General features: G+C 40.1%; 1 protein-coding gene across 1 annotated transcript in view; it reads left to right on the top strand.

Moving 5' to 3' along the window:
* The window catches only part of BAG2 (BAG cochaperone 2), a 31498-nt gene extending 6604 nt beyond the window's left edge, over window positions 1-24894 (top strand). The window contains exons 2-3 of the mRNA XM_007516482.3: window positions 17830-17939; window positions 23707-24894. Coding sequence (XP_007516544.1) covers window positions 17830-17939; window positions 23707-24119 — 523 coding nt within the window. The 3' untranslated portion in view covers window positions 24120-24894. The remainder of the gene's footprint in view (window positions 1-17829; window positions 17940-23706) is intronic.
* The last annotated feature ends 1820 nt before the right edge of the window (window positions 24895-26714 follow it).

Genomic DNA, 26714 nt, shown 5'->3' with positions numbered 1-26714 from the left:
CTGCTTCACCACCTGTGAAGCGACTCCCCTGCAGGTGGGGAGCCTGGGGCTTGAACCGAGATCCTTATGCCGGTCCTTGCGCTTAGCGCCACCTGCGCTTAACCCGCTGCGCTACAGCCCGGCTCCCGCGTTATTATCTCTTTGGGATAGATATCTAGGGGTGGAATGCTGGATCATAAGGTATTTTCTCTCTCTCTTTTTTTTCCTTTTTTTATATTTATTTATTTATTTATTCCCTTTTGTTGCCCTTTTTTTTTTTTAATTGTTGTAGTTTTGATGTCATTGTTGTTGGATAGGACAGAAAGAAATAGATGAGGGGAAGACAGAGGGGGAGAGAAAGATAGACATCTGCAGACCTGCTTCACCACTTGTGAAGTGACACCCCTGTAGGTGGGGAGCCGGGGGCTTGAACTGGGAGCTTATGCCGGCCCTTGCGCTTTGCGCCACATGTGCTTAACCCGCTGCGCTACCACCCGACTTCCTCATAGGTATTTTCATCTGTATTTGTTTGATTAAGGATTCTCCAAACTGGTCTCCATAATTGTTGCACCAGTTTGCATTCCCACCAGCAATGTAATATAGTTCCTTTTTCTCCACATCCTCTCCAACACTTATCATTTTCTATTTTGTTGATGAAGGCCATTCTCACGGGTGTGAGATGGAATCTCAATGCGGTTTTAATTTGCATTTCTCTAATGAGTGAATTGGAATATTTCCACATATGTCTGTGGGCCATGTATAGCTCTTCTTTAGTGAACTGTCTATTCATATCTTCTGTCCACTTTTTTCTTTTTGTTGAGCTGTATGAGTTCTTTATAGATGTTTAAGATGCGCAGTTCTTTAAGTTCTGCTGAGCAGTGATTTCAGTTAGAGTTTTTCAGGAGCACTGCCCAGACCAGCACTTGATGTGAGGATAAATCCTTTCCCAGTCAACTGATTGTCTGAAATACAGTGTGCAAATATCTTTTCCCATTTGCCTGGTTTCCTGTTTATCCTTATGGAATTTTCTTTTGGTGTGTATTAGCTTTTCAGTTTGTTCAATCTTTTTTTTGTTTCCCTTGCCTGTGGGGTGGAGTCTCCAAAAACATAATGTTAAGGTCCTGAAATGTTTCACCAATTTATTCTTCTTTTTTATACTTTCAGGTCTAATGTCAAGATTTCTGATCCATTTTGAGCTAATCTTGGTGCATGGTGATAAACGGTGGTAGATCTAGTTTCATTTTCCTACCTATGTGGTTGACCAATTCACTCAGCACCATTTGTTCTTTTCCCTATTGGGCAGTTTTGGCCCCTTTGTTGTATATAATGTACTTATACCTGTGTGGAACAGTTTTTCTTATTAATAGCAAGGCTGCAGAGATTTGAGAGGGTGTGTAAGGATGCATGCACTTCAGTTTTGCCCTCATATGAGTATTCTGACTAAGTTTTATTTCTGTTAAGATCTGCTCAGCAGTGATTTCTGTCAGTTTTTCAGGAGCACTACCCAGACCAGCTCTTGATGTGAGGATAAATCCTTTCCCAATTTGGAAATGGAGCTGATTCTAGGATCTATTAGTATAAACAAAACTACCACTCTTTGCCAAGAGACATGCTGTCAAGTGAAATGTTAAGAAATACGAAAAATATCTTCCCTGGGCAAATGACCCCACCAATGTGTCCTGGAGGCCCGCTTCCCCAAAACCCCGCGCCACTAGGGAAAAAAAGAGGCAGGCTGAGAGTATGGATTGACTTGTCAACGCCCATGTTCAGTGGGGAAGCAATTACAGAAGCCAGACATTCCACCTTCTGCACCCCATAATGACCCTGGGTCCATACTCCCAGAGGGATAAAGAATAGGAAAACTATCAGGGAGAGGATGGGATATGGAGTTCTGGTGGTGGGAATTGTGTGGAGTCTTATCCTATGGCTTTTGTCAGTGTTACCTTTTTATAAGTAAAAATTTTTTAAAAAGACTAAAAAAAAAGAAATATGAAGAATAAAGTGATATGATTCGACATGTGTAACATTAATCCAGAACAAAAGTAATAGAATAAGGGACAGGGTGTATTCAATGACTTAGCTGCTAAGAACTTTCTAGAACTAATGGAAAAATTTCTGATAAATATGTAATAATTGAATTAAAGGGGCTAGGCAGTGGTGCACTTGGTTAAGTACACTTTACCATGCACAAGAAATTGGGTTCAAGCCCTGGGTCCCTACGTGTGGGGGCCGGGGAGCTTCACTAGTGGAGCAGTGCTGCAGGTGACTCTTCTCTCTCCTTCTCTAACTCCCTCTTACCTCCCACTTTCTCTGTCTCTATAAAAAATAGGGGGTCCGGTGGTGGAGCACCGGGTTACCCGTACATGGTGAAGCGTGAGGATCTGTGTTCAAGCCCTGGTTCCCCACCTGCAGGAGGGGGGGGTCACTTCACAAGCGATGAAGCAGGTCTGTAGGTGTCTTATTTTTCTCTCCCCCTCTCTGTCTTTCCCTCCTTTCTACATTTCTGTCTGTCCTATCCAACAACAACAGCAACAACAACAATGGAAAAAACATGGCGCCAGGAGCGGTGGATTCGTAGTACAGGCGCTGAGCCCCAGCAATAACCGTGGAGGTAAAAATAAATTTAAAAAAATTAAAGTATAGTAATTAAATGTAAACACACCAGCAACTGATTAACAGCACAACTATTACTCAGAGATCTAAGTTCAGTTTTTTTTTTTTTAAAGAAAAGCTAAATATGGGAGTCACGTGGTAGTGTAGCGGGTTAAGCAAATGGCGCAAAGCATGAGGACCAGAGTAAAGATCCCCCCCCACCTGCAGGAGAGTCTTCACAGGAAGTGAAGCAGGTCTGCAGGTCCCGGTCTCTATCTTCCCCTCCTCTCTCCATTTCTCTCTGTCCTATCCAACAATGACATCAATAACAACAACCATAACTACAACAATAAAGCAAGGGCAACAAAAGGGGATAAATAAATATTAAAAAAAAAGAAAAGGTAAATATATGATGTAGTCCATATATTGACAGATTTACAATGGCCAAAAAAATGTTAATCACCTTAAGAGAGAGGTAAAGAGTTAAAGTAGACCCCCCGGCTTCCTCAACAGGGGAGTCGCTTCAAAGGCAAGGCGGTGAAGCAGGTCTGAAGATGTCTTATCTTTCTCTCTCCCTCTCTGTCTTCCCCTCCTCTCTCCATTTCTCCTCTGTCCTATCCAACAACGACATCAATAACAACAACAATATTAACTACAACAACAATTAAAAAAACAACAAGGGCAACAAAAAGGGAAAAAAAATATATAGAGAGAGAGGGATTGGAGGGATTGAGAGAGAGATTCGGTGTTGTGCAGCAGGTTAATCGCAGGTGGCGCAAAGCGCAAGGAGGGGTGTAAGGATCCCGGTTTGAGCCCAGGCTCTCCACCTGCAGGGGAGTCGCTTCACAGGTGGTGAAGAAGGTCTGCAGATGTCTCTCTTTCTCTCCTCCTCTCTATCTTCCCCTTTTCTCTCCATTTCTTTCTGTCCTATCCAACAACGACGACACCAATAACAACAATAAAAAAACAAGGGAATAAATAAATATATATATTTTAAGATTTTATTTACTTTATTAATGAGAAAGATAGGAGGATAGAAAGAAAGAGCCAGACATCACTCTGGTACATGTGCTGCTGGGAATTGAACTCAGGACCTCATGTTTGAGAGCCTAGTTCCTTAGCCACTGCGCCACCTTCCGGACCACATAAATAAATATTTTTTAAAAAAGTTAAATTACAATGGCAGACATTGTTGTCAGAAGGACTTGGTTTTGTAAAAGAATCACCCAATAGACTAGGGTCAGAGATAAGAAAAGTTGTGGGAATAATGATTGAGAAGTTCATGCTACTAAATAAGCAAATAAAACCCTTAGATTCTTCATATTCCAAAGAATGCATTTTCCCTTTGCTATGAAATGGAATGACACAGCATAAAAGTATATGAAAAGTCCTATGACATGGACAGAGTTGTGGCTACCTGGTAGAGTGCACATGTAAGAACTTGGATTCATGTCTCTTGTCCTTACCTGCCATGTGAAATCTTCACAAGAAGTGGAGCTTTGCAGCGAGTGTTTCTCTTTCCTTTTGACTCTCTCTTCCTCTCTGTTTCTCACTCCCTATTAAAAAAAAAAAAGGCTGCTGGGAACATTGGAGTTAAACAGGTAGTGAGCCCCAGCTTAGTCCTCGTGATAAAAAGAAAAAAGAAGTGCTACTGGTATATGGGAAAACCAGGAACTGTTATGTATGTATAAACTATTGTATTTACTGTCGAATGTAGAACATTAATTCCCCAACAAAGATATTAAAAAAAAAGAAATAAAAAAAAGAAAAGAAAAAGAAGTGCTATAAAAAGATGAGATACAGGAGTCGGGCTGTAGCGCAGTGGGTTAAGCGCAGTGGGTTGATGGCACGAAACTTGAGGACCAGAGTAAGGATCCCGGTTTGATCCCCCGGCTCCCCACCTGCAGGGGGGTCATTTCACAAGAGGTGAAGCAGGTTTGCAGGTGCCTTTCTCTCCCCCTCTCTGTCTTCCCCTCCTTTCTCCATTTCTCTCTGTCCTATCCGAAACAACAACATCAATAACAACAACAGTAACCACAACAATGATAAAAATCAAGGGCAACAAAAAGGATAATAATATAAAGAAACAAAATATAAAAAAAAGATGAGATACAACAACTGGAGTGTGTGTGTGTGTGTGTGTGTGTGTGTGTGTGTGTGTGTGTGTGTGTAGAGAGAGAGAGAGAGAGAGGTAGAAAATGAAGGGTGTGCTTTGTTATGCCACACAGCCTAGGTTGTAATCTCTGCACCACAGGGGGATACTAAAGCATGGTGAAAGCTTCCCATTGCTGTGTTATCTCTCTCTCTTAGTCTCTTTCAGAATGAAAAAGTTAGCCAGGAGCAGTGAAGTCACAAATGCATGAATGTGTGGCTCTGTAAAAAATAAAAAAACTTGGGCCATGGAAATAGCATAATGATTATGAAAAAGACTTCCAGGCCGAGGCTCCAAAGCACCAGATCAGTCCCCCACACCATCATAAGCCACAGCTGAGCAATGCTTTTCTCTCTCTCTCTCTCTCTCTTGTGTATCTCAGTTTCTCTCATTAAAATAAATAAAATCTAAAAAAAAAAAATTACCTGTTCTTTACAGGAAAAATGGCAGTTTCTCACTTTGTATAGAAAAAAAAAATTCCATCTAGCTTTATATTTGGATCCAACTTAATAATAAAATATCTTTATTGTACAGTTGTATATTTTTCTAGAATGTTTTATTTTTATTTACTTTTAATTTTATTTACTCCCTTTTGTTGCCCTTATTTTTTCATTGTTGTAATTATTATTGTTGTTGTTATTGATGTGTTGTTGGATAAGACAGAGAAATGGAGAGAGGAGGGGAAGACAGAGAAGGATAGACACCTGCAGACCTGCTTCACTGCCTGTGAAGCTACTCCCCTGCAGGTGGGGAGCCGGGCTCGAACCGCAATCCTTACACCAGTCCTATTTTTTAAAAAAATTTTTTAATATTTATTTATTTATTCCCTTTTGTTGCCCTTGTTGTTTTATTGTTGTAGTTATTGTTGTAGTTATTATTGATGTCATCGTTGTTGGATAGGACAGAGAGAAATGGAGAGAGGGGGAGAGAAAGACCTGCTTCACCGCCTGTGAAGTGAATTCCCTGCAGGTGAGGAGCTGGGGGCTTGAACCGGGACCCTTCCTCCGGTCCTTGTGCTCAGTCCTTTTTTTTTTTTTTTTTTAACAGAGCATTGCTCAGCTCTGGTTTATGGCAATGCGGGGGGATTGAACCTGGGACTTGAGAGCCTCAGGAATGAAAGTCTCTTTGCATAACTATTATGCTATACCCCTACCCTGGAATGTTTTCTTTTAGATAGTTTTTGTTGTTGTGTTGTTGTTAGTGCCATGAACTTACTATTGTAACTGAGGACTCCTTTTTTAAAAAAAATACATTGAATTTGTGGGGACAAGATATCTCACTTGGATAGTGCACTTGCTTTGTCATACCTACAATCTAGGTTGGAGTCCAGTTCCTACAACACTGAAGGAAGCTTCTTGTTGTGGTGTCTTTCTCACTGTCTCTGTTTCTCTATTTGAAAAAGTTGTTTTGGAACAGTAAAAACACCAGTGATAACAAAAATAAATAAGTAGAAATAAAGAAATACATTGAATTCTCTGTCACCATACATTTGAACACAAACTTCAGTGTTGAAAAGTTAATCTTTCTTTTCAGCATCTTCTCATTTACCAATGATATGACTTATCTGTGCCATTTAGATGTTAGAATTGAGGCAGGAGCTAGCTCACCCGGTAGAGTGCACATGAGGGTCCAGGTTTGAGTTCTCAGCCACCACATGGAATCACCTGCATAGAGGAAGCTTCATTAATGGTAGAGCAATGCTTATGTGTCTCTCTTTTCTCTCTTTATCCTTCTGTCTCATACCCTCTCTCTTAAAAAGGGGGGGGGGCGGTAGCGCAGTGGGTTAAGTGCACATGATGGGAAGCTGCAAGGACTGCCATAAAGATCCTTCGAGCCTTCTAGCTCTCGGCTCCCCATCTGCAGGGGCGTCGTTTCACAAGCAATGAAGCAGGTCTGCAGGTGTCTAGCTTTCTCTCCCCCGTCTTCCCCTTCTCTCTCAATTTCTTTCTGTCCTATCCAAAAAATAGCCACAGGAACAATGGTTTCACAGTGCCAGCACCAAGCCTCAGCCATAACCCTGGAGGCAAAAAAAAAAAAAAAGAGTATCAGGAGTGTAGGGATTCTGCAGGCATAAAGCCTCAAGGATAACCTTTGTGGCAATAATAAAACAAATAAATATTAGAATCATAGTCTGTGTTTTTGGCATAAGTATTTCATATTAGTACTAATTCAGTCTCCTTAAGATGTATTGGGCCCTACCTTATATGTCTGGAGTTTGCTAATATAAAAATGTATACATAAAGAACAGTGCTGAAGAAGTTCTGATATTGACTTATATTCTTTCTTTATTTTTTAATTGTTGTAGCTATTGTTGCTGTTATTGATGTCGCTGTTGCTGGATAGGACAGAGAGAAATGGAGAGAGGAGGGGAAGAAAGAGGGGGAGAAAAAGAGAGACACCTACAGACCTGCTTCACCGCCTGTGAAGCGACTCCCCTGAAGGTGGGGAGCCGGGGGCTCGAACTGGGATCCTTACGCTGGTCCTTGCGCTTTGCGCCACGTGCGCTTAACCGACTTACAGCAATTCTATAGAATACTGGTTTTGGTTTGTTTTCTAGTTAGACTTGTCACATGAAATTCCTACTGGGCTTTCGAGATAGCTTACTTGGAGAGTGTGCTTGCTTTGTTGTGCTTGTAGTGCAGATTTGAGTCTGGCTCCCACCTTCATGGGAGAAGCTGTGTTGCTATGGTGCATTTTTCTCTTCTTTGTTGCTTTGTAATGTAGAACAATCAGCCTGCAACAGTAAGGCCCTAGTGATGCCAAACAAACAAACAAACAAAAACCAACAATTCTACCAGCCTTTTACTTTTTATTGGCTCTTATAAACACAAAGGCCAATGTATATTTAGAATCTTGATGAATAGAGAGACTGTGACTTTACAGTGTATCAGTTCTATTTTTAGGTGTAACAGGTGGGTGTCTGATGGGAAAAGGGCTTAATGTGTTTAGAGTTGAGCTTGTGTTGAGCTCAAATGAGGATCCTTATATAGCTATGGACATATGCTAAAAACGTCAGTGAACTTGTGCCTAGAATCAGCAATGAGGATTAGATCTTCTATGATCTTTTTTTTTTTTTTTTTTTATGATCTTAATGTTTCTAAGACCATCTGTATACTGGGGGATAGCACTGTCACTGTTTTTCAAAAGTTGGCAGTTTAGTTTTAATGTGATTTATAACAAGAATGTACCGTGGAAAATAGAGTATTTATTATTTAAAATTTTTAAAAAATATTTATTTATTCCCTTTTTGTTGTCTTCGTTGTAGTTATTATTGTTGTTGATGTCATTGTTGTTGGATAGGACAGAGATAGATGAAGAGAGGAGGGGAAGACAGAGAGGGGGAGAGAAAGATAGACACCTGCAGACCTGCTTCACCACCTGTGAAGCAACTCCCCTGCAGACTAAAGTTGGTGGGGAGCCAGGGGCTCGAACCGGGATCTTTATGCCAGTCCTTGTGCTTTGCGCCACGTGCGCTTAACCTGCTGCGCTACCGCCCAACTCCCAAAGTACTTCTAAATATACAAGATTTTTTTCTCTTTTTTTTTTTTTTTGCCTTCAGGGTTATTGCTGGGGCTCACGAATCCCCTGCTCCTAGAGGCTATTTTTCCCCCTTTTGTTGCCCTTGTTGTTTAACACTGTTGTGGTTATTATTATTGTTATTATTGATGTCATTGTCGTTGGATAGGACAGAGAAATTGAGAGAGGACAGGAAGACAGAGTGGGAGAGAGAAAGACAAGCCACCTGTGGACCTACTCACCACCTGTGAAGTGACCCCCCCACACAGGTGGGGAGCCGGGGGCTCAAACCAGGATACTTAAGCCATTAGTTGAGCTTTGTGCCAGGTGCCATTAACCTGCTACGCTACTGCCTGGCCCCCAATTTTTTTCTCTTTTATCATTCCATAGCCTAGTTAGTGATGTGTATGTTCAAAATGCAGTGTGTGTATGTGTATATGTGTGTGTGTATAGCTGGAGCAAGTGGAGAAAATATCACTTCTGTCATTTAACTAGATTTTTTTATCCTAAACCTATAGAAACATTTCTTTTAATTCAGGGAGATAATGATACTCCTTGCTGCCATTACTTAATAATTTACTGGAGAACTTTAGTCAATTCTGTAGAGAAAGAAAACTTGGAAAATGGGTTTAGAAAGGAAGAAATATGTGGTCCAGGAGGTGGCGCAGTGGATAAGGCTTTGGACTCTCAAGCATGAAGTCCCAAGTTCAATCCCTGGCAGCACATGTACACTAGTGATGTGTGGTTCTTTCTCTCTCTCTTTCTCCTATCATTTCTCATGAATAAATAAATTAAATTACAAAAAAGAAAGGAAGAAATATAACTGTTTTTATTTTTGTAGATAATAATGATCATCAACCTAGAAGAACCAAACAGATAAAGACAAAACATTAGAAATACTAAGGTTGCCAATTACAAGATAAACCTAAAAACAAATATATATATATATATATTTCTCTTAGCAGCCATAAACCAACTAGAAAATAATAGCTATATTTCACAATAGCAGTGATATCCACAAAGTATCAAAACACTCAAAAGAGCCCACAAGACTACCATTAAAAACACTTCAGGACATTGATGGATATTGATAAAGATTATGGAAGAGAATCTGATTAAATAGACATAATATGCCCTTGAATAGAATGTCAGTATCATAAAGATCTCAGATTTAACACATCCTCCCTAGTTTTTTTTTTTTTCCTGAAAAACAATAAACCAACTCTATAGTTTGTAAGGGGCAATAAAAGTGCAAATAGCATATTACAAGCTGATGCTATTTTTTAAAATGAGTGTTGCCAGCTGGGGAGGGTGATTCAGCATCCAGAGTACATTCTTTGCATGCAAGAGGTCTGGCTTTTGATCCCCAACATTGTATATGATAGAGTAGAGTTCTGGTTCTCATTCTCTCTCTTTCAACATAGATAAATGTTTTAAAAGTACAAAAATTAATGAAATGGAAGTTTATCTACAAAGCACTAGGGGAAAAATATGGATTTTTGGTGAGTGATGTTGGGGGAAATGTTTTATTATTTGGAAAAAAATTAAATTACCAAATCACACAAGAATAGATTCTACATATATTAAGACATAAATATGGAATGGGGGAGATTGCATAATGATTACCCGAAAAGACTCTAATTTCTAAGGCATGGGAGTTGGGGCAGTAGCGCCACGGGTTAAGCGCACGGGTTAAGCGCACGCGGGGCAAAGCACAAGGACCCGCATAAAAATCCCGGTTGGAGGCCCTGGTTCCCCACCTGCAGGGGAGTTGCTTCACAGGCAGTGAAGCAGGTCTGCAGGTGTCTGTCTTTCTCTCCCCGTCTTTCCCTCCTCTCTCCTTTTCTGTCTGACCTATCCAACAATGATGACATCAATAATAACAACAGTAGTAACTACAACAACAACAAAACAAGAAGGGAAACAAAAGGGAAAATAAACAAATATAAATTTTTTAAAAAATATATATTTCTGGTGACCTAGGAGGTGGCATAGTGCATAAAGCATTGGGCGCTCAAGCAGGAGATTCTGCGTTTGATCCCTGGTTTTGCATGTTGTTGCTCTCATTAATTAATATATAAATAAATATTTTAAAAATAATCTCACCGTGGTTCAGGGCCTCTATCTAAATCTTTCATGTGTGACCCAGGAGTTGTGCAGTAGGTAGAGCTTTGGATTTGAAAGCACAAGTTTGGGGACAGGAGGTGGCCTGGTTAAGCACGCATATTACAGTGTACAAGGACCCCAGGTTCAACTCACACAAATGGTGAAATAGGGCTGAAAGTGTCTCTGTTTCCCCCATCTTCCCATCCTCTTTTTTTTTTTGTTTTCTTTTTTGCCTCCAGGGTTATCACTGGGGCTTGGTGCTGGCACTAAGAACCCACTGCACCTAGTGGACATTTTATTTTTCATTTTATTGAAAAGGACAGAGAGAAATTGAGAGAGGAGGGGAGAAGATAGAAAGAGAGAGAGAGAAAGGCATCTGGAGACCTGCTTTGCTGCTTTTGAAATGTCTTTCTGGTGGAGAGCCGGGGGCTCAAGCCCATATCTTTGCACAGATTCTCACACTTACAACTATGTGCGTTTAACCAGGTGCACCACGGCCTGGCCCCTCTCCCCATCCTCTCTCAATTTCTCTCTTTGTCAATAATAAACAAATATAAAAAGATAAAGCATAAGGTCTTGAGTTTGATCTTTGGCATCAGGCTGCTCTGGCCTCTCTCCTCTTTCTCTAACTCATGAAATTAAGTAAATCTGTAGAAAATAAATTATTTGGGTAACTGAGGCTCAGTGCCAGCACTGTGAATCCACCTTTCCAGTGGCTATTTAAAATTAATTAACTAATTAATTAATTTTGCTAGGACAGAGAGAAACTAAGAAAGGAGAATGAGATAGGGAAAGAAAATGAGACACCTACATCCCTGCACCACTTGTGACACTTCCGTTCTGCATGGTAATATGTGAGCTCAACTAGGTCTGCCACCACCTCACCCATTATTTAGGTAATTAAGTGAGAGATAAAAAAAAAAAAAATGAGCCTTCTGTGTCTAGATTGCCTTCAGCTCACACCACTTGCCAGAAAGTGGAATATCTTGTGGCAATCTGCTTTGCTCCCTTTCAAAGTGTGACTTGTGGTGATAAAATATTGGGGGACAAGGTTAATATATCCTGTGGGCTAGTGATGGTAAAATCAAGTGTAGGTAGAATATTCAGCAATTAGAAACTACCTACTAAGAGCAGCAGATCGCTTTCTCTCCTCTCTTCTCCTCTCCTCTCCTCTCCTGGATCAACTAGGAATACCAAAGGAGACCACCCGGGACTGAAACAAGACAGGACTAGAATGACCACAGGAACCCACTAAATCACCGAATCTGGAGCAGCGACAGGAAGGGACACCAGGGGACAGAGATTTAACTAGGAAACTCAGAAGACATAGCTGAGGTGGCATAGCTGAGGGGCTGTGAAAGTCTCTTTGCATAATCACTGGATTCTCTCTGCCACACCCTGCTTTATCTCTTGGTCAGGAGTCAGTGATTAAGCTAAGAAGCCTATTGATAGTTTAAAAGCCCTCAGGCTCCCATAGCCTACAGGGAAGGAAAAAAAAAAAAAAAAAGAAAGAGGCTTTTAAACCACTGAGCTCCAACTCAGGGATTGAAATAACTGTTAACTTCTACCACTGTGAACCCTTTAGTTAACTTACTTAGACACAAGTCAATCCAGGCAATAGTGATCAATAATTTGAAAAGTACTGATAAAGGGAACTCATAACATAATATATAAAATGGGTAAAACAACAAGAAAAAATATTGGAGAATCGAACCAGGACAAGAGTCCAGCTAAAAGTCCTCCAGAGGGTGAAGCACAAAATAACGAGTTCAACATCCAAACATTAGCTAAGGAAATAATCACAGGAGTGAGTAAAGAATTTGAAAAAATTGTAATCAGAAATGCAGGAACAACAAATGAGAATATGGAAGAAAATACTAATTATCTCATGGTTATTAGAGAGCTGAAATCGCCGAGCTAAGAATGCAACTAGCTGAACAAGCTAAAACAGTATCAGAGCAGGGCAACAAAACAGATGAACTCCAGCAAACAGTAGAGGGCAGAGAGAATAGAATCTATGAGGCTGAAGACAGAATTAGCAAGATTGAGGATGAATTAGAGACAACTAAAAAAGAAGTAAGAGATCTCAAAAAGAGATTAAGAGATGCTGAAAACAACAACAGAATCCTATGGGATGACTTCAAAAGAAACAATATACGCATTATTGGCATACCAGAGGAAGAAAGAGAAGGAGAGGAAGAAAGCATTTTCCAGGCCATAGTAGCTGAAAACTTCTCTAGTCTAGACAACATCAAAGACATAAAAATTCAAGAAGCCCAGAGGGTCCCAAACAGAATTAACCCAGACTTAAAGACACCAACACATGTCATACTTAGAATGGAAAGGAATAAGGATAAAGAAAGGATCCTGAAGGCTGCAAGAGAAAAACAAAGAGTCACCTACAAAGGAAAACCCATAAGATTAGCAGCAGACTTCTCCATACAAACATTACAGGCCAGAAGAGAATGGCAAGATATCTATCGAGTGCTCAATGAGAAAGGCTTTCAGCTAAGAATACTATATCCTGCTAGACTGTCATTCAGACTAGATGGAGGCATCAAAACCTTCTCAGACAAGCAACAGTTGAAGGAATCAGCCATCACCAAGCCTGCCCTGAAAGAAGTTCTGAAAGGTCTCCGATAAACAACCAGACCACCACAAAGAGGACATATCTCTAAAACTCTACAAGAATGGGGTTAAAATATCTTCAATCTTTGATATCAATAAATGTCAATGGCCTGAATTCACCTATTAAAAGACACAGAGTAGGAAGATAGATAAGAAAACACAACCCAACAATATGCTGTCTACAGGAAACGCACCTAACTCAACAAGACAAACACAGACTTAAAGTGAAAGGATGGAAAACTATCATACAAGCCAATGGCCCACAAAAAAGGACAGGAGCAGCTATTCTCATATCTGACATGACAGACTTTAAAATAGATAAGATTAAAAAAGATAGGAATGGACACTCAGAGGATCAGTCAATCAAGAGGACTTAACAATTATTAACATCTATGCACCCAATGAGAAGCCATCTAAATACATCAAACTTCTACTGAAAGAGCTACAGTAATATATTAACAGTAACAAAATCATAGTAGGGGACTTCAACACCCCACTCTCTCAACTTGACAGATCATCCAGGCAGAAAATCAATAAAGACATAAGGGAGCTAAATGAAGAGATAAACTAGAACTATTGGACATTTTCAGAGTCATTCATCCCAAGAAACTGGAATACACATTTTACTCAAATCCACATGGGTCATTCTCAAGAATAGACCATATGTTAGGCCACAAAGACAGCATCAGCCAATTCAAGAGCATTGAAATTATCCCAAGCATCTTCTCAGACCACAGTGGAATTAAACTAACACTTAACAATCAACAAAAGATTAGTAACAGTGCCAAAATGTGGAAGCTCAGCAGTACACTTCTTAACAACTTCTGGGTCAAAGAGGAAATCAAGGAAGAAATCAAAATGTTTCGAGAGTTCAATGAAAATGAAGACACAAGCTATCAAAATATTTGGGACACAGCTAAAGCAGTCCTAAGAGGGAAGTTCATAGCTATACAAGCACACATTAGGAAACAAGACAAAGCACAAATAAACAGCCTGATTGCACATCTTAAAGACCTAGAAGAAGAACAACAAAGGAACCCTAAAGCAACCAGAAGGACAGAAATCACTAAAGTTAGGGCAGAAATAAATAACATTGAGAATAGGAAAACCATACAAAAGATCAACGAAAGTAAATGTTGGTTTTTCAAAAGAGTAAACAAAATCGAAAACCTTTAGCCAGACTCACAAAACAAAAGAGGGAGAAGACCCAAATAAATTGGATAGTAAATGAAAGAGGAGATATCCCAACAGACACCGCAGAAATTCAACATATCATGCGAGGCTTCTATGAACAACTATATGCCACCAAGCTAGAGAACATGGAAGAAGTGGACGATTTCCTAGATACCTACCAACTTCCAAAACTAAGTCAAGAGGAAGTGGATAACATGAACAGGCCCATCACAGCTAATGAAATTGAAACAGTTATCAAAAATCTCCCCAAAAATAAAAGTCCTGGACCAGATGGTTTTACAAATGAATTCTACAAAACCTTCAAAGAAGAACTAATACCTCTACTTTTAAACGTCTTCCAGAAGATTGAAGACACTGGAATACTCCCTTCCAGCTTCTATGAAGCCAACATCACCCTGATACCAAAAGTAGACAGGGACACAACCAAAAAAAAAACTACAGACCAATATCTCTGGTGAACATAGATGCTAAAATATTGAACAAAATTCTAGCCAACCGGATACAGCAGTATATCAAAAAGATTGTTCATCATGACCAAGTGGGGTTTATCCCAGGCATGCAAGGTTGGTTTAATATACATAAATCAATCAATGTGATCCACCACATCAACAAAAGCAAGACCAAAAACCACATGGTCATATCAATAGATGCAGAGAAAGCCTTTGACAAAATACAACATCCCTTTATGATCAAAACACTACAAAAAATGGGAATAGATGGAAAATTCCTCAAGATAGTGGAGTCTATATATAGCAGACCTACAGCCAACATCATACTCAATGGTGAAAAACTGGAAGCATTTCCACTCAGATCAGGTACTAGACAGGGCTGCCCACTATCACCATTACTATTCAACATAGTGTTGGAAGTTCTTGCCATAGCAATCAGGCAGGAGCAAGGAATTCAAGGGATACAGATTGGAAGAGAAGAAGTCAAACTCTCCTTATTTGCAGATGACATGATAGTATACATGGAAAAACCTAAGGAATGCAGCAAGAAGCTTTTGGAAATCATCAGACAATACAGTAAGGTGTCAGGCTACAAAATTAACATTCAAAAGTCAGTGGCATTCCTCTATGCAAACACTAAGTTAGACGAAATTGAAATCCAGAAATCAATTCCTTTTACTATAGCAACAAAAACAATAAAATATCTAGGAGTAAACCGAACCAAAGAAGTGAAAGACTTGTATACTGAAAATTATGAGTCACTACTCAAAGAAAGTGAAAAAGACACAAAGAAGTGGAAAGATATTCCATGTTCATGGTTGGAAGAATTAACATCATCAAAATGAATATATTACCCAGAGCCATCTACAAATCTAATGCTATCCCCATCAAGATCCCAAGCACATTTTTTAGGAGAATAGAAAAAACGCTACAAATGTTTATCTGGAACCAGAAAAGATCTAGAATTGCCAAAACAATCTTGAGAAAAAAAGAATAGAACTGGAGGCATCACACTCCCAGATCTCAAACTGTATTATAGGGCCATTGTCATCAAAACTGCTTGGTACTGGAACATGAATAGACACACTGACCAGTGGAATAGAACTGAGAGCCCAGAAATGAGGCCCCACACCTATGGACATCTAATCTTTGACAAAGGGGCCCAGACTATTACATGGGGAAAGCAGAGTCTCTTCAACAAGTGGTGTTGGAAACAATGGGTTGAAACTTGCAGAAGAATGAAACTGCATCACTGTATTTCGCCAAATGCAAAAGTAAATTCCAAGTGAATCAAAGACTTGGATGTTAGACCACAAACTATCAAATACTCAGAGGAAAATATTGGCAGAACTCTTTTCTGCATAAATTTTAAAGACATTTTCAATGAAACGAATCCAATTGCAAAGAAGACTAAGGCAAGTATAAACCTATGGGACTACATCCAATTAAAAAGCTTCTTCACAGCAAAAGAAACCACTACCCAAACCAAGAGACCCCACACAGAAGGGGATAAGATCTTTACGTCATACATCAGATAAGAGTTTAATAACCAACATATATAAAGAGCTTGCCAGACTCAACAACAAGACAACAAATAACCCCATCCAAAAATGGGGGGAGGACTTGGACAGAATATTCACCACAGAAGAGATCCAAAAGGCTGAGAAACACATGAAGAAATGCTCCAAGTCTCTGATTGTCAGAGAAATGCAAATCAAGGCAACAATGAGATATCACTTCACTCCTGTGAGAATGTCATACATCAGAAAAGGTAACAGCAGCAAATGCTGGAGAGGCTGTGGGGTCAAAGGAACCCTCCTGCACTGCTGGTGGGAATGTAAATTGGTCCAACCTCTGTGGAGAACAGTCTGGAGAACTCTCAGAAGGCTAGAAATGGACCTACCCTATAATCCTGCAATTCCTCTCCTGGGGATATATCCTAAGGAACTGAACACATCTATCCAAAAAGATCTGTGTACACATATGTTCTTGGCAGCACAATTTGTAATAGCCAAAACCTGGAAGCAACCCAGGTGTCCAACAACAGATGAGTGGATGAGCAAGTTGTGGTATATATATACACAGAATACTACTCAGCTGTAAAAAATGGTGACTTCACCGTTTTCAACCGATCTTGGATGGACCTTGAAAAAATCTTGTTGAGTGAAATAAGTCAGAAACAGAAGGATGAATATGGGATGATCTCACTCTCAGCTAGAAGTTGAAAAACAAGATCAGAAAAGAAAACACAAGTAGAACCTGAAATGGAATTGGCATATTGCACCCAAGTAAAAGACTCTGGGGTTGGTGGGGAGAATACAGGTCCATGAAGGATGATAAATGACATAGTGAGGGTTGTATTGTTAAATGGGAAACTGGGGAATGCTATGCATGTACAAACTATTGTATTTACTGTTGAATGTAAAACATTAAAGAAATAAATTTTTTAAAAAAGAAACTACCTACTAGATGCTCACATATTAAGAACAGAATAAGATATCAATAAATTAAAAATAGTTGAATGCACTGATACAGATTTGGTTAAATAAAAAAGCAAAATGTAAACCCTAAATAAAATGACTGCCCTGTAAGGTGAAGTTGGGAGCAAAATGAAAGCAGGTTGAGTGGATTAAAAAAGGGTGGAGAAAGAGAAACTGAGAGAAAAATTTGAACAGTGCTCCTAATTATTTTTTTAAATTTATTTTAAAAAAGGAGACATTAACAAAACCATAGGATAAGAGGGGTACAACTTCACACAATTCCCACAACTAGATCTCTGTATCCCATCCCCTTCCATGGTAGCTTTCCTATTCTTTATCCCTCTGGGAATATGGACCCAAGGTCATTGTGGGATGCAGAAGGTGGAAGGTCTGGCTTCTGTAATTGCTTCCCTGATGAACATGGGCGTTGACTGGTCGGTCCATACTCCCAGTCTGCCTCTCTCTTTCCCTAGTATTGGGGCTCTGGGGAAGCGAAGCTCCAGGACACATTGGTGGGATCATCTGTCCAGGGAAGTCTAGTCGGCATCATGCTGTAACCTGGTGGCTGAAAAGAGAGTTAACATGCAAAGCCAAACAAATTGTTGAGCATCCTAAATGATTTTAAATGATATTCCTAAGTGGTTCTTAATTTTTAGTTGTAGTGAATAGTCAAGAGATGAGGAAAATTAATCTTCTACATACAGTAACTGTTTTGTTTTTCCAATTCGTATAGGGTTGAAGCTCTGAGAGATGCAGCCACTGCTGTTGAGCAAGAGAAAGAAATTCTCCTGGAAATGATCCACAGTATCCAAAACAGCCAGGATATGAGGCAGATCAGTGATGGTGAGAACTATTTCCACAGAAGGGGTCTTATCTCTTCAACTCACTTAAGGGACTTAATGTTAATGTTGAGTCAGTTTTTCTCCTTCCTTCCTTTCTTTCTTCCTTCCTTCCTTCCTCTCACTCTTTATTTTCTCTCTTCTTTCTTTCTCCCCTTCCTTCCTTCCTTTCTTTTCTTTCTTTTTCTCTTTTTTCTTTCTTTCTTTCTTTCTCTCTCTGTTTTTTCTTTCTTTCTGTCTGTCTCTCTTTCTTTATTTCTTTCTTTCTCTCCCAGAGCACTGCTCAGATCTGATTTATGGTGGTGCAGTGGATTGAAGCTGGGACTTTGGAGCCTCAGGCACAAGAGTCTGAATAACTATTAGGCTATCAACTTGTGGTATAAGTACCTAAAATTTTAGTATTCAGTATGAGCGACTGATAGTAGTGGCAGCTGTAGGTTTATTATAAAAGCTACTTACTCTTTAGACCAGGGCTAGACAAAAGCCTGAAAACTGGAGTATCATCACATTTGACCCCAGATTCACATACATTCATATAAATTACTGAATTGTAAGAGAAGTAAAAGTAGAGGGGGAAAGTGGAGACTGGAAGCAGAGAAAAACAAAAGGAGATGAACTGAGATGCAACTTAGAAGAGAAAAATAACAAAGAAAATCAAGAAAATGATGAACTCTGGAGCCGGGTGGTGATGCACTTGGATGAGCGCACATGTTACAATGCCCAAGGATGTGGGTTCGAGCCCCCGGTCCTCACCTGCAGGGGGAAAGCTTTACAAATGGTGGAGCAGGGCTGCAGGTGTCTCTTTGTCTCTCTCCCTCTCTGTTTCCCTGTTCCCTCTTGATTTCTGGCTGTCTGTATCCATTAAATAAATGAATATAATAATTTTTTTAATTTATAAAAAAATTATGACCTCTGTCAAAATTCACTAATTTTTATTTATTTATTAAATTCACTAATTTAAAAATGCACTGAGCCAGGGAGATAAAACAGCAAAGTTGTATGTCTGAAGCTCTAGTAGGCTCAAGTTCAGTCCTCAGTACCACCATGTACCAGAGCTGAGCATTGCTTTCTTCTCATCTTTCATGAGAATGAATAAAAAATTCGTTACTAAAAATGTGCTTTCATTTTCATATGTGAAGTATTACTCTCCCTGCCACATGTGATTTTCTTGCCTTGGCATTGAACTTCCTAATTTGACTTCCTTGGTTCTTCGTGGAACACAAGTCAGTGGGCAGATAGCTTCTGTGGTAAATATGTTAATTAAAGACCAGAATTTTCACACATCTACAATGGGGTCAAGAACTAGTCAGCCCGCAAGGACCGGCGTAAGGGTCCCGGTTTAAGCCCCCGGTTCCCCACCTGCAGGGAATCGCTTCACAAGCGGTAAAGCAGGTCTGCAGGTGTCTATCTTTGATATAAATACACCGTTTCTGTGTTTGATGAATACATTACCCCAATTTTTGCTGAGAAAACATAGTTGTAGATAAGATAGTTGACAGTAAAATATAAGGTGGCCTTAGCCATGATTTCATCAGCCTCCAAACAAATTTAAGCAGCCTGTGTAGTGGTGGTGGTGGTAAGTTCAAAGGGGGTAATAATGGGAAAAGGAACGCTATCAACATTTCTTTTTTTTTTTTTTTTTTTTTTTTTTTTTAAATATTTATTTTATTTACTTATTCCCTTTTGTTGCCCTTGTTGTTTTATTGTTGTAGTTATTATTGTTGTTGTCGTTGTTGGATAGGACAGAGAGAAATGGAGAGAGGAGGGGAAGACAGAGAGGAGGAGAGAAAGATAGACACCTGCAGACCTGCTTCACCGCCTGTGAAGCGACTCCCCTGCAGGTGGGGAGCCGGGGTTTGAACCGGGATCCTTATGCCGGTCCTTGTGCTTTGCGCCACCTGCGCTTAACCCGCTGCACTACAGCCCGACTCCCTCAACATTTCATTATATAAAATAAGTAACATAAATGGTGTATATGTAAAACAACAACAATCTCCAGTTTTCCTTTTCTTTTTCTTTTCTTTTTTTTTTTTTGTCTCCAGGGTTATTACCGGGGCTTGGTGCTAGCACTACGAATCCACTGCTCCTGTGCCCATTTTTTTTTTCCATTTTATTGGATAGAACAGATAGAAATTGGGGGGGGGGGGATGGAGAGGGAGAAAGACACCTGCAGAACTGTTTCACTGCTTGCAAAACGACCCCCCCCACCACCGCAGGTGGGAAGCTGGGGACTCAAACTGGGATCCTTGCTCAGGTCTTTGTGCTTCATACTATGTGAATTTAACCCAGTACACTACCACCTGGCCCCCCATCTCCTGTTTTCCTGTTTATTGATCTTTGGCCAGGATGGTGATGACTGACTGTTTTTTTTTTAATTATACCTTTTATTTATTTATTTATTCCCTTTTGTTGGCCTTGTTGTTTATTGTTGTAGTTACTAATGTCCTCGTTGTTGGATAGGACAGAGAGAAATGGAGAGAGCAGGGGAAGAAAAAGACAGACACCTGCAGACCTGCTTCACCGCCTGTGAAGCTACTCCCCTGCAGGTGGGGATCCAGGGGCTCAAACCGGCATCCTTAAAACGGTCCTTGCGCTTTGCCCCACGTGCGCTTAACTATGCTACTGTCAGACTCCAGGGACTGATCATTTTTGAGAAAATGCAGACATGGGAGAAATTCGTAAAACAGAAGTTACCCCCCCCTTTTTTTTTTTAACTAGAGCACTGTTCAGCTTTGGTTTATGGTGGTGCAGGAAATTGAACCCGGACTTCAGAGCCTCAGGCATGAGAGTCTCTTTGCATAACCATTATGCTATCTACCCCTCCCCCATAGTTACCCTTCTTTAAGGAAACTTTATGTTTGTAAATTAAATCTAGCTTCAGGAGAGAAGCAGTGCTACAGGTGTCTCGTGCTCTATCCCGCACTATCTTCTCTCACGATTGCCTCTATCTAATATATATAAATAAAATATATAATAAAACCCGGAGTTGGGTGGTAGCACAGTGGGTTAAGCGCAGGTGGCGCAAAGCGCAAGGACCGGCATAAGGATCCTGGTTCCAGCCCCTGGCACACCACCTGCAGGGGAGTCGCTTCACAGGCGGTGAAGCAGGTCTGCAGGTGTCTTTTTCTTCTCTCCCCCTCTGTCTTCCCCTCCTCTCTCCATTTCTCTCTGTCCTATCCAACAACGACGACATCAATAACAACAATAATAACTACAACAACAAAACAAGGGCAACGACATTTATTTAATTAACAGTATTTTAAAATTATTTAATTAACAATATTTATTTAATAAATATTAAAAAAATAAAACCATCTTATAAAGGAAATCTATACTTGCAACTCTGTTCCATGAATAGAAGGCTGTCTTTAAATCTCAAGAAACTCTTCTCAGTAGAGAAGGCAGTGACTTACATTTGATTTAAACTGTTTATTGTTCCCGCTCCTCCATTACCGACTTTCCCTTCCCTAACATCTTTCTTTTGCCTCTGGCTGAAGCCATTTAAAGTGGCTGGGGCCGTCTTAGGGTTTCCCACCTATGTAAGGTATACATGTTTTTATTTATTTTTTGTATTATCTTTATTTATTGGATAGAGACAGTCAGAAATTGAGAGGGAAAGGGGTGGTAGAGAAGGGTGAGAGACAGAGAGACACCTGCAGCACTACTTCACCACTCGAAAAGCTTTTTCCCTGCAGGTGGGGACTGGGGGCTTGAACCCAGGGTCCTTGCACATTGTGACATGTGCACTCAACCAGGTTTGCCACCATGGGGCCCCTGGTATACATGTTAATAAACTTGCTCAATTTTCTTTTGTTAATCTGTCTTATTATAGTGACTCTCAGCCAGGACTCAGAAAGATAGAGGAAATATATATATATATATATATATATATATCCTAAGAGAGCCAGGGCATCTGTTCTATACTGCTCCAGCCAGCAAAAAATACTAGTTTATTATGTTATTTACTTATGGTAAAACTGCATCTCCAGCTCAGAAATGTATACTTTGGGCCAGACAGTGGCATACCCATTTGAATGTACAAATTACTATATTGCAATATGTGCTCTCATGCTGGGAAATTGTGCAGATGCATTCACATCTGCCATGTTTTCCCCTCAGGCTACTAGTTCCCATGAGAGTTGGGACATTCTGGGAGTGCTTGTTCCGCCATGTTATGCCCTCAGGGCATTGTCTATCCCACGCTATTTGGAGTGCTTTGGTTACTCCTCCCCCCTCCCATTCTCACGAGAGTTATCATCTATCCTGGAGTGCTATGGTTACTCCTTCCCCTTCCCGTTCCCGTGAAAGCTACTCCTATAAAAACCCTTCGTTTTCCGCACCTCGTTCTCTTGCCAGCGCTTCACTCTGGTGTTCAGAGGCAGGAAAGGTTACTGCGTGAGGCGGCCATTTTCGCTACCTCCACGTGGCCCAACCTGCCTCTCTAGCACCCAACTCTGAGGTGCCAGTGCAAATAAAGATTTGTGTTTCCTCTTCGCTCTGGACCCTCTCTCTCTTCTCTGCGGCCCCGCGCACAACAACATCTGGCTCAACACTCTCATCCAGGTGTGCCACCACCTGGCCCCAAATTACCATATTGCAAGGGACCCAGGTTTGAGCCCCTGCAGGGGGAACATTTCAAGAGTGGTGAAGCAGGGAGGTCTGCAGGTGTCTATTTTTTGTCTCTCCTTCTTCATCTTCTCCCCTCTCAATTTCTCTCTGTTCTATCAAATAAAACAGAAAAAGATGATGAAGAAAAATGACCACTGGGAGTGGTGGGTTCATAATGCTGGTACAGAGCCCCAACAATAACCCTAGAGGCAGAAGAGAGAAATGCATACCTGCTCAAACTCTCACAAACATGACAACTTGAGAAGTTACTTGGTATATCTTGTATAAAGACTTTCAGGCAAAGATACTTGATAACTTCTCCCTATAATATACTGCAGTCATCTTGTGTGTTATACTTATAACTTTTCCCTTTAAAAAATTCACGGGGGGGGGGGGGGGTCGGGCGGTGGCGCAGTGGGTTAAGCGCATGTGGCGCAAAGCGCAGGGACCGGAGTAAGGATCCCAGTTCGAGCCCCCGGCTCCCCACCTGCAGGGGAGTCGCTTCACAGGTGGTGAAGCAGATCTGCAGGTGTCTATCTTTCTCTCCCCTTCTCTGTCTTCCCCTCCTCTCTCCATTTCTGTCTGTCCTATCCAACAATGACAACAACAATAATAACTACAACAATAAAACAACAAGGGCAACAAAAGGGAATAAATAAATAAATATTTTTAAAAAATTAAAAAAAATTCACAGCAGAGTTACTAACAAAAAGTAGATTTAGTCACAAATTATTATTTTTAAAAAAATTTTATTTTATTTATTTTCCCTTTTTTTGCCCTTGTTTTCATTGTTGTTGTAGTTATTATTGTTATTGCTATTGGTGTTGTCGTTGCTGGATAGGACAGAGAGAAATGGAGAGAGGAGGGGGAGAGAAAGACAGACACCTACAGACCTGCTTCACCGCCTGTGAAGCAACACCCCTGCAGGTGGGGAGCCGGGGGATTGAACCAGGATCCTTACACTGGTCCTTGTGCTTTGCACCATGTGCGATTAACCCACTGCACTACAGCCTAACTCTCGATTTAGCCACAAATTAATAGTGCTTTTGACAATGGACAATTTATATTTCATATTGACATTTTAAACTAGCCACAAATTAATAGTGCTTTTGACAATGGACAATTTATATTTCATATTGACATTTTAAACTTCTTTTATTTAGGAGAAAGAGAAGAATTACATCTGACTGCAAACCGATTGATGGGGCGAACCCTTACTGTTGAAGTTTCAGTAGAAACAATTAGAAACCCTCAGCAGCAAGAATCCCTAAAGCATGCCACTAGGATTATAGATGAAGTGGTCAATAAGTTTCTGGATGATTTGGAAAATGCCAAGAGTCATTTGATGTCTCTGTACAGTGCATGTTCATCTGAGGTGCCTCCTGGGCCAGTTGATCAGAAGTTTCAATCCATAGTAATTGGCTGTGCTCTTGAAGACCAGAAGAAAATTAAGAGAAGATTAGAGACTTTGCTTAGAAATATTGAAAGCTCTGACAAGGCCATCAAGCTGTTAGAGCATTCTAAAGGAGCTGGTTCCAAAAATCTGCAACAGAATGCTGAGAACAAATTTAATTAGTTTTCAGATTGAGAAGCACTTAGAATAATGACCTAAATATGCTAAAATATAATTTCCAGTGACAACTCATTCTTTGTTAGGCATAACCACTCATTTGATGCTGAAAGTTGTTTTACATGTGGAAAATATGTCATCAGTTTTGTGAATAACACAATTAAAATTAGAAATATTTTATCTGAATTGTCTTATACTAGGACCTAGCGCGCGCGCACACACACACACACACATATATTACTATTTTATAAGTGAATACTTAATATTTGGCAGAGAAATAGGTATGTAGTGAGGGACAGAAAAATAGCTGTTCTTTTTCTGGACTTTGGTGTGAAGATACCTGGGGACATTTGGTTGACAACAAATTATTTAAGCAGCACACACTCTACACATACTGTTAACTACATACTAGTGCACTCAAGAAAAATTCACAAAATCAGAATCTTTCCCTACATCCTCTTTCATTTAACAATTTTTTTAGGCATCTGTATCTAATTATTTTCAACTTAGATATTTATATATCTCAGACTATGAATGTATTTGCATGCATGAAAATGTGTCATAAAATGTGAAAAAATTAACCTGATCTTAATACTCTGAACAGTTTAACACACATCATTTTGTTCCATTTTCTAAAATGTTAAGCATTATATAAAGTGTTGTAACTTGCCTTTTAAAAATGCTGCTGTAAAGTCCACTAAGAGTTGATTTAAATTCTAATCTATGTAGTTATATCATAAATTACTTCTTCATTCCCCCTTACTATAAACATTAAGGTTGATTCCTCTTTGTTGTTATTATTGCAACATGTCTGTGTACACAGAACTTTTTCTTTCTTTTTTTGTATAAATTCTCAGTAGTGGGATTTACTGGGTCAAAAGATACATGTACACTTTTGTGAGTTGATATATTTCCAAAATTTTTTATATGAGTTACGTTAAAAAACCACCTTCAGTAATTAAAATTTATTTCACTAAAAGCTTGCTAGCACTGAAAATTATTTTTAAATTAAAAATACAATGTAGTTTGCATTTGTATAATAAGCTTGACCTATGTTGTTATTCTTTTGTCTGATAAGTGATGCAACTGTAGGCTACTTTTCTTTGTTCAAACTAACTAGTGTTATTGATATACAAAAACCTCAACTTTTTTTTTTTTTTTTGCCTCCAGGGTTATCATTGAGGCTTGCTGTTCCTGGTGGCCATTTTTCCCCCCTCATTTTTCTAAATTGGATAGGACAGAGAGACTGAGAGAGGAGGAGAGCGCTAGAGAGAGAAAGACAGACACCTGCAGACCTGCTTCACCTCTTGTGGAATGTCCCCCCTGCAGGTGGGGAGCTAAAGGCTTGAATCTGGATCCTTATGCTTCATACCTTATCCTTATGCTGTTAACCGGGTATTCCATCACCTGCACCCCTAAACTTTATTTTTTTAATTCTATTTTATTTATTCCCTTTTGTTGCCCTTGTTGTTTTATTGTTGTAGTTATTATTGTTGTCATTGTTGGATAGGACAGAGAAATGGAGAGGGGAGGGGGAAGACAGAGAGAGGGAGAGAAAGATAGACAGACACCTGCAGACCTGCTTCACCGCTTGTGAAGCGACACCCCTGCAGGTGGGGACCCTAAACTTTTTTTAAAGCTTTGTTGAGCTCAGAGTTTCTTTTGAATTATTTATCTTTTTTTTTTTTTAATTTAAGAAAGGATTAATTAACAAAACCATAAGGTAGGAGGGGTACAACTCCACACAATTCCCACCACCCAATCTCTATAACCCACCCCCTCCCCTGATAGCTTTCCCATTCTCTATCCCTCTGGGAGCATGGACCCAGGGTCATTGAGGGTTGCAGAAGGTAGAAGGTCTGGCTTCTGTAATTGCTTCCCCGCTGAATATGGGCGTTGACTGGTCGGTCCATACTCCCAGTCTGCCTCTCTCTTTCCCTAGTAGGGTGGGTCTCTGGGGAAGCTGAGCTCCAGGACACATTGGTGGGATCTTCAATCCAGGGAAGCCTGGACAGCATCCTGGTGGTGAATTATTTATCTTATTGTAATGAGAGAGAGAGAGAGAGATCGACCCCAGGGAACCACTAGCTCCAGTTTACATGTTGCTGGGGATTAAACCTGGGAACTCAGAGCCTCATTCAGGAAAGCCTTTTGCATAACCATTATGCTGTCTCCCCCATCTGAAACTTCAACTTAAATACTTCTTCAAAATCAATACATCGGGGAGTCGGGCGGTAGCACAGAGGGTTTAAGCGCAGGTGGCACAAAGCACAAGAACCAGCATAAATAAGAATCCTGGTTCAAGCCCCCGGCTCCCCACCTGCAGGGGAGTCGCTTCACAGGCGGTGAAGCAGGTCTGCAGATGTCTATCTTTCTCTCCCCCTCTGTCTTCCCCTCCTCTCTCCATTTCTGTCCTATTCAACAACAACATCAATAATAACTACAATAATAAAACAAGGGCAACAAATGGAATAAATAAATACTTAAATAAATTAATTAATTTAAAAAATTCAATACATCAAGCTCAGTTTCATTAGAATATAGATATTTCACTCTGGGAGGGGGCTGAGGGGAGGTGTCACGATCCTTTTTTGGTTCTAT

The sequence above is a fragment of the Erinaceus europaeus genome, chromosome 4 (assembly GCF_950295315.1).
Source record: "Erinaceus europaeus chromosome 4, mEriEur2.1, whole genome shotgun sequence".
Lineage (NCBI taxonomy): Eukaryota > Metazoa > Chordata > Mammalia > Eulipotyphla > Erinaceidae > Erinaceus > Erinaceus europaeus.
The sequence above is the reverse complement of the archived record's forward strand: the minus strand, read 5'-3'. Positions and strand labels throughout refer to the sequence as shown.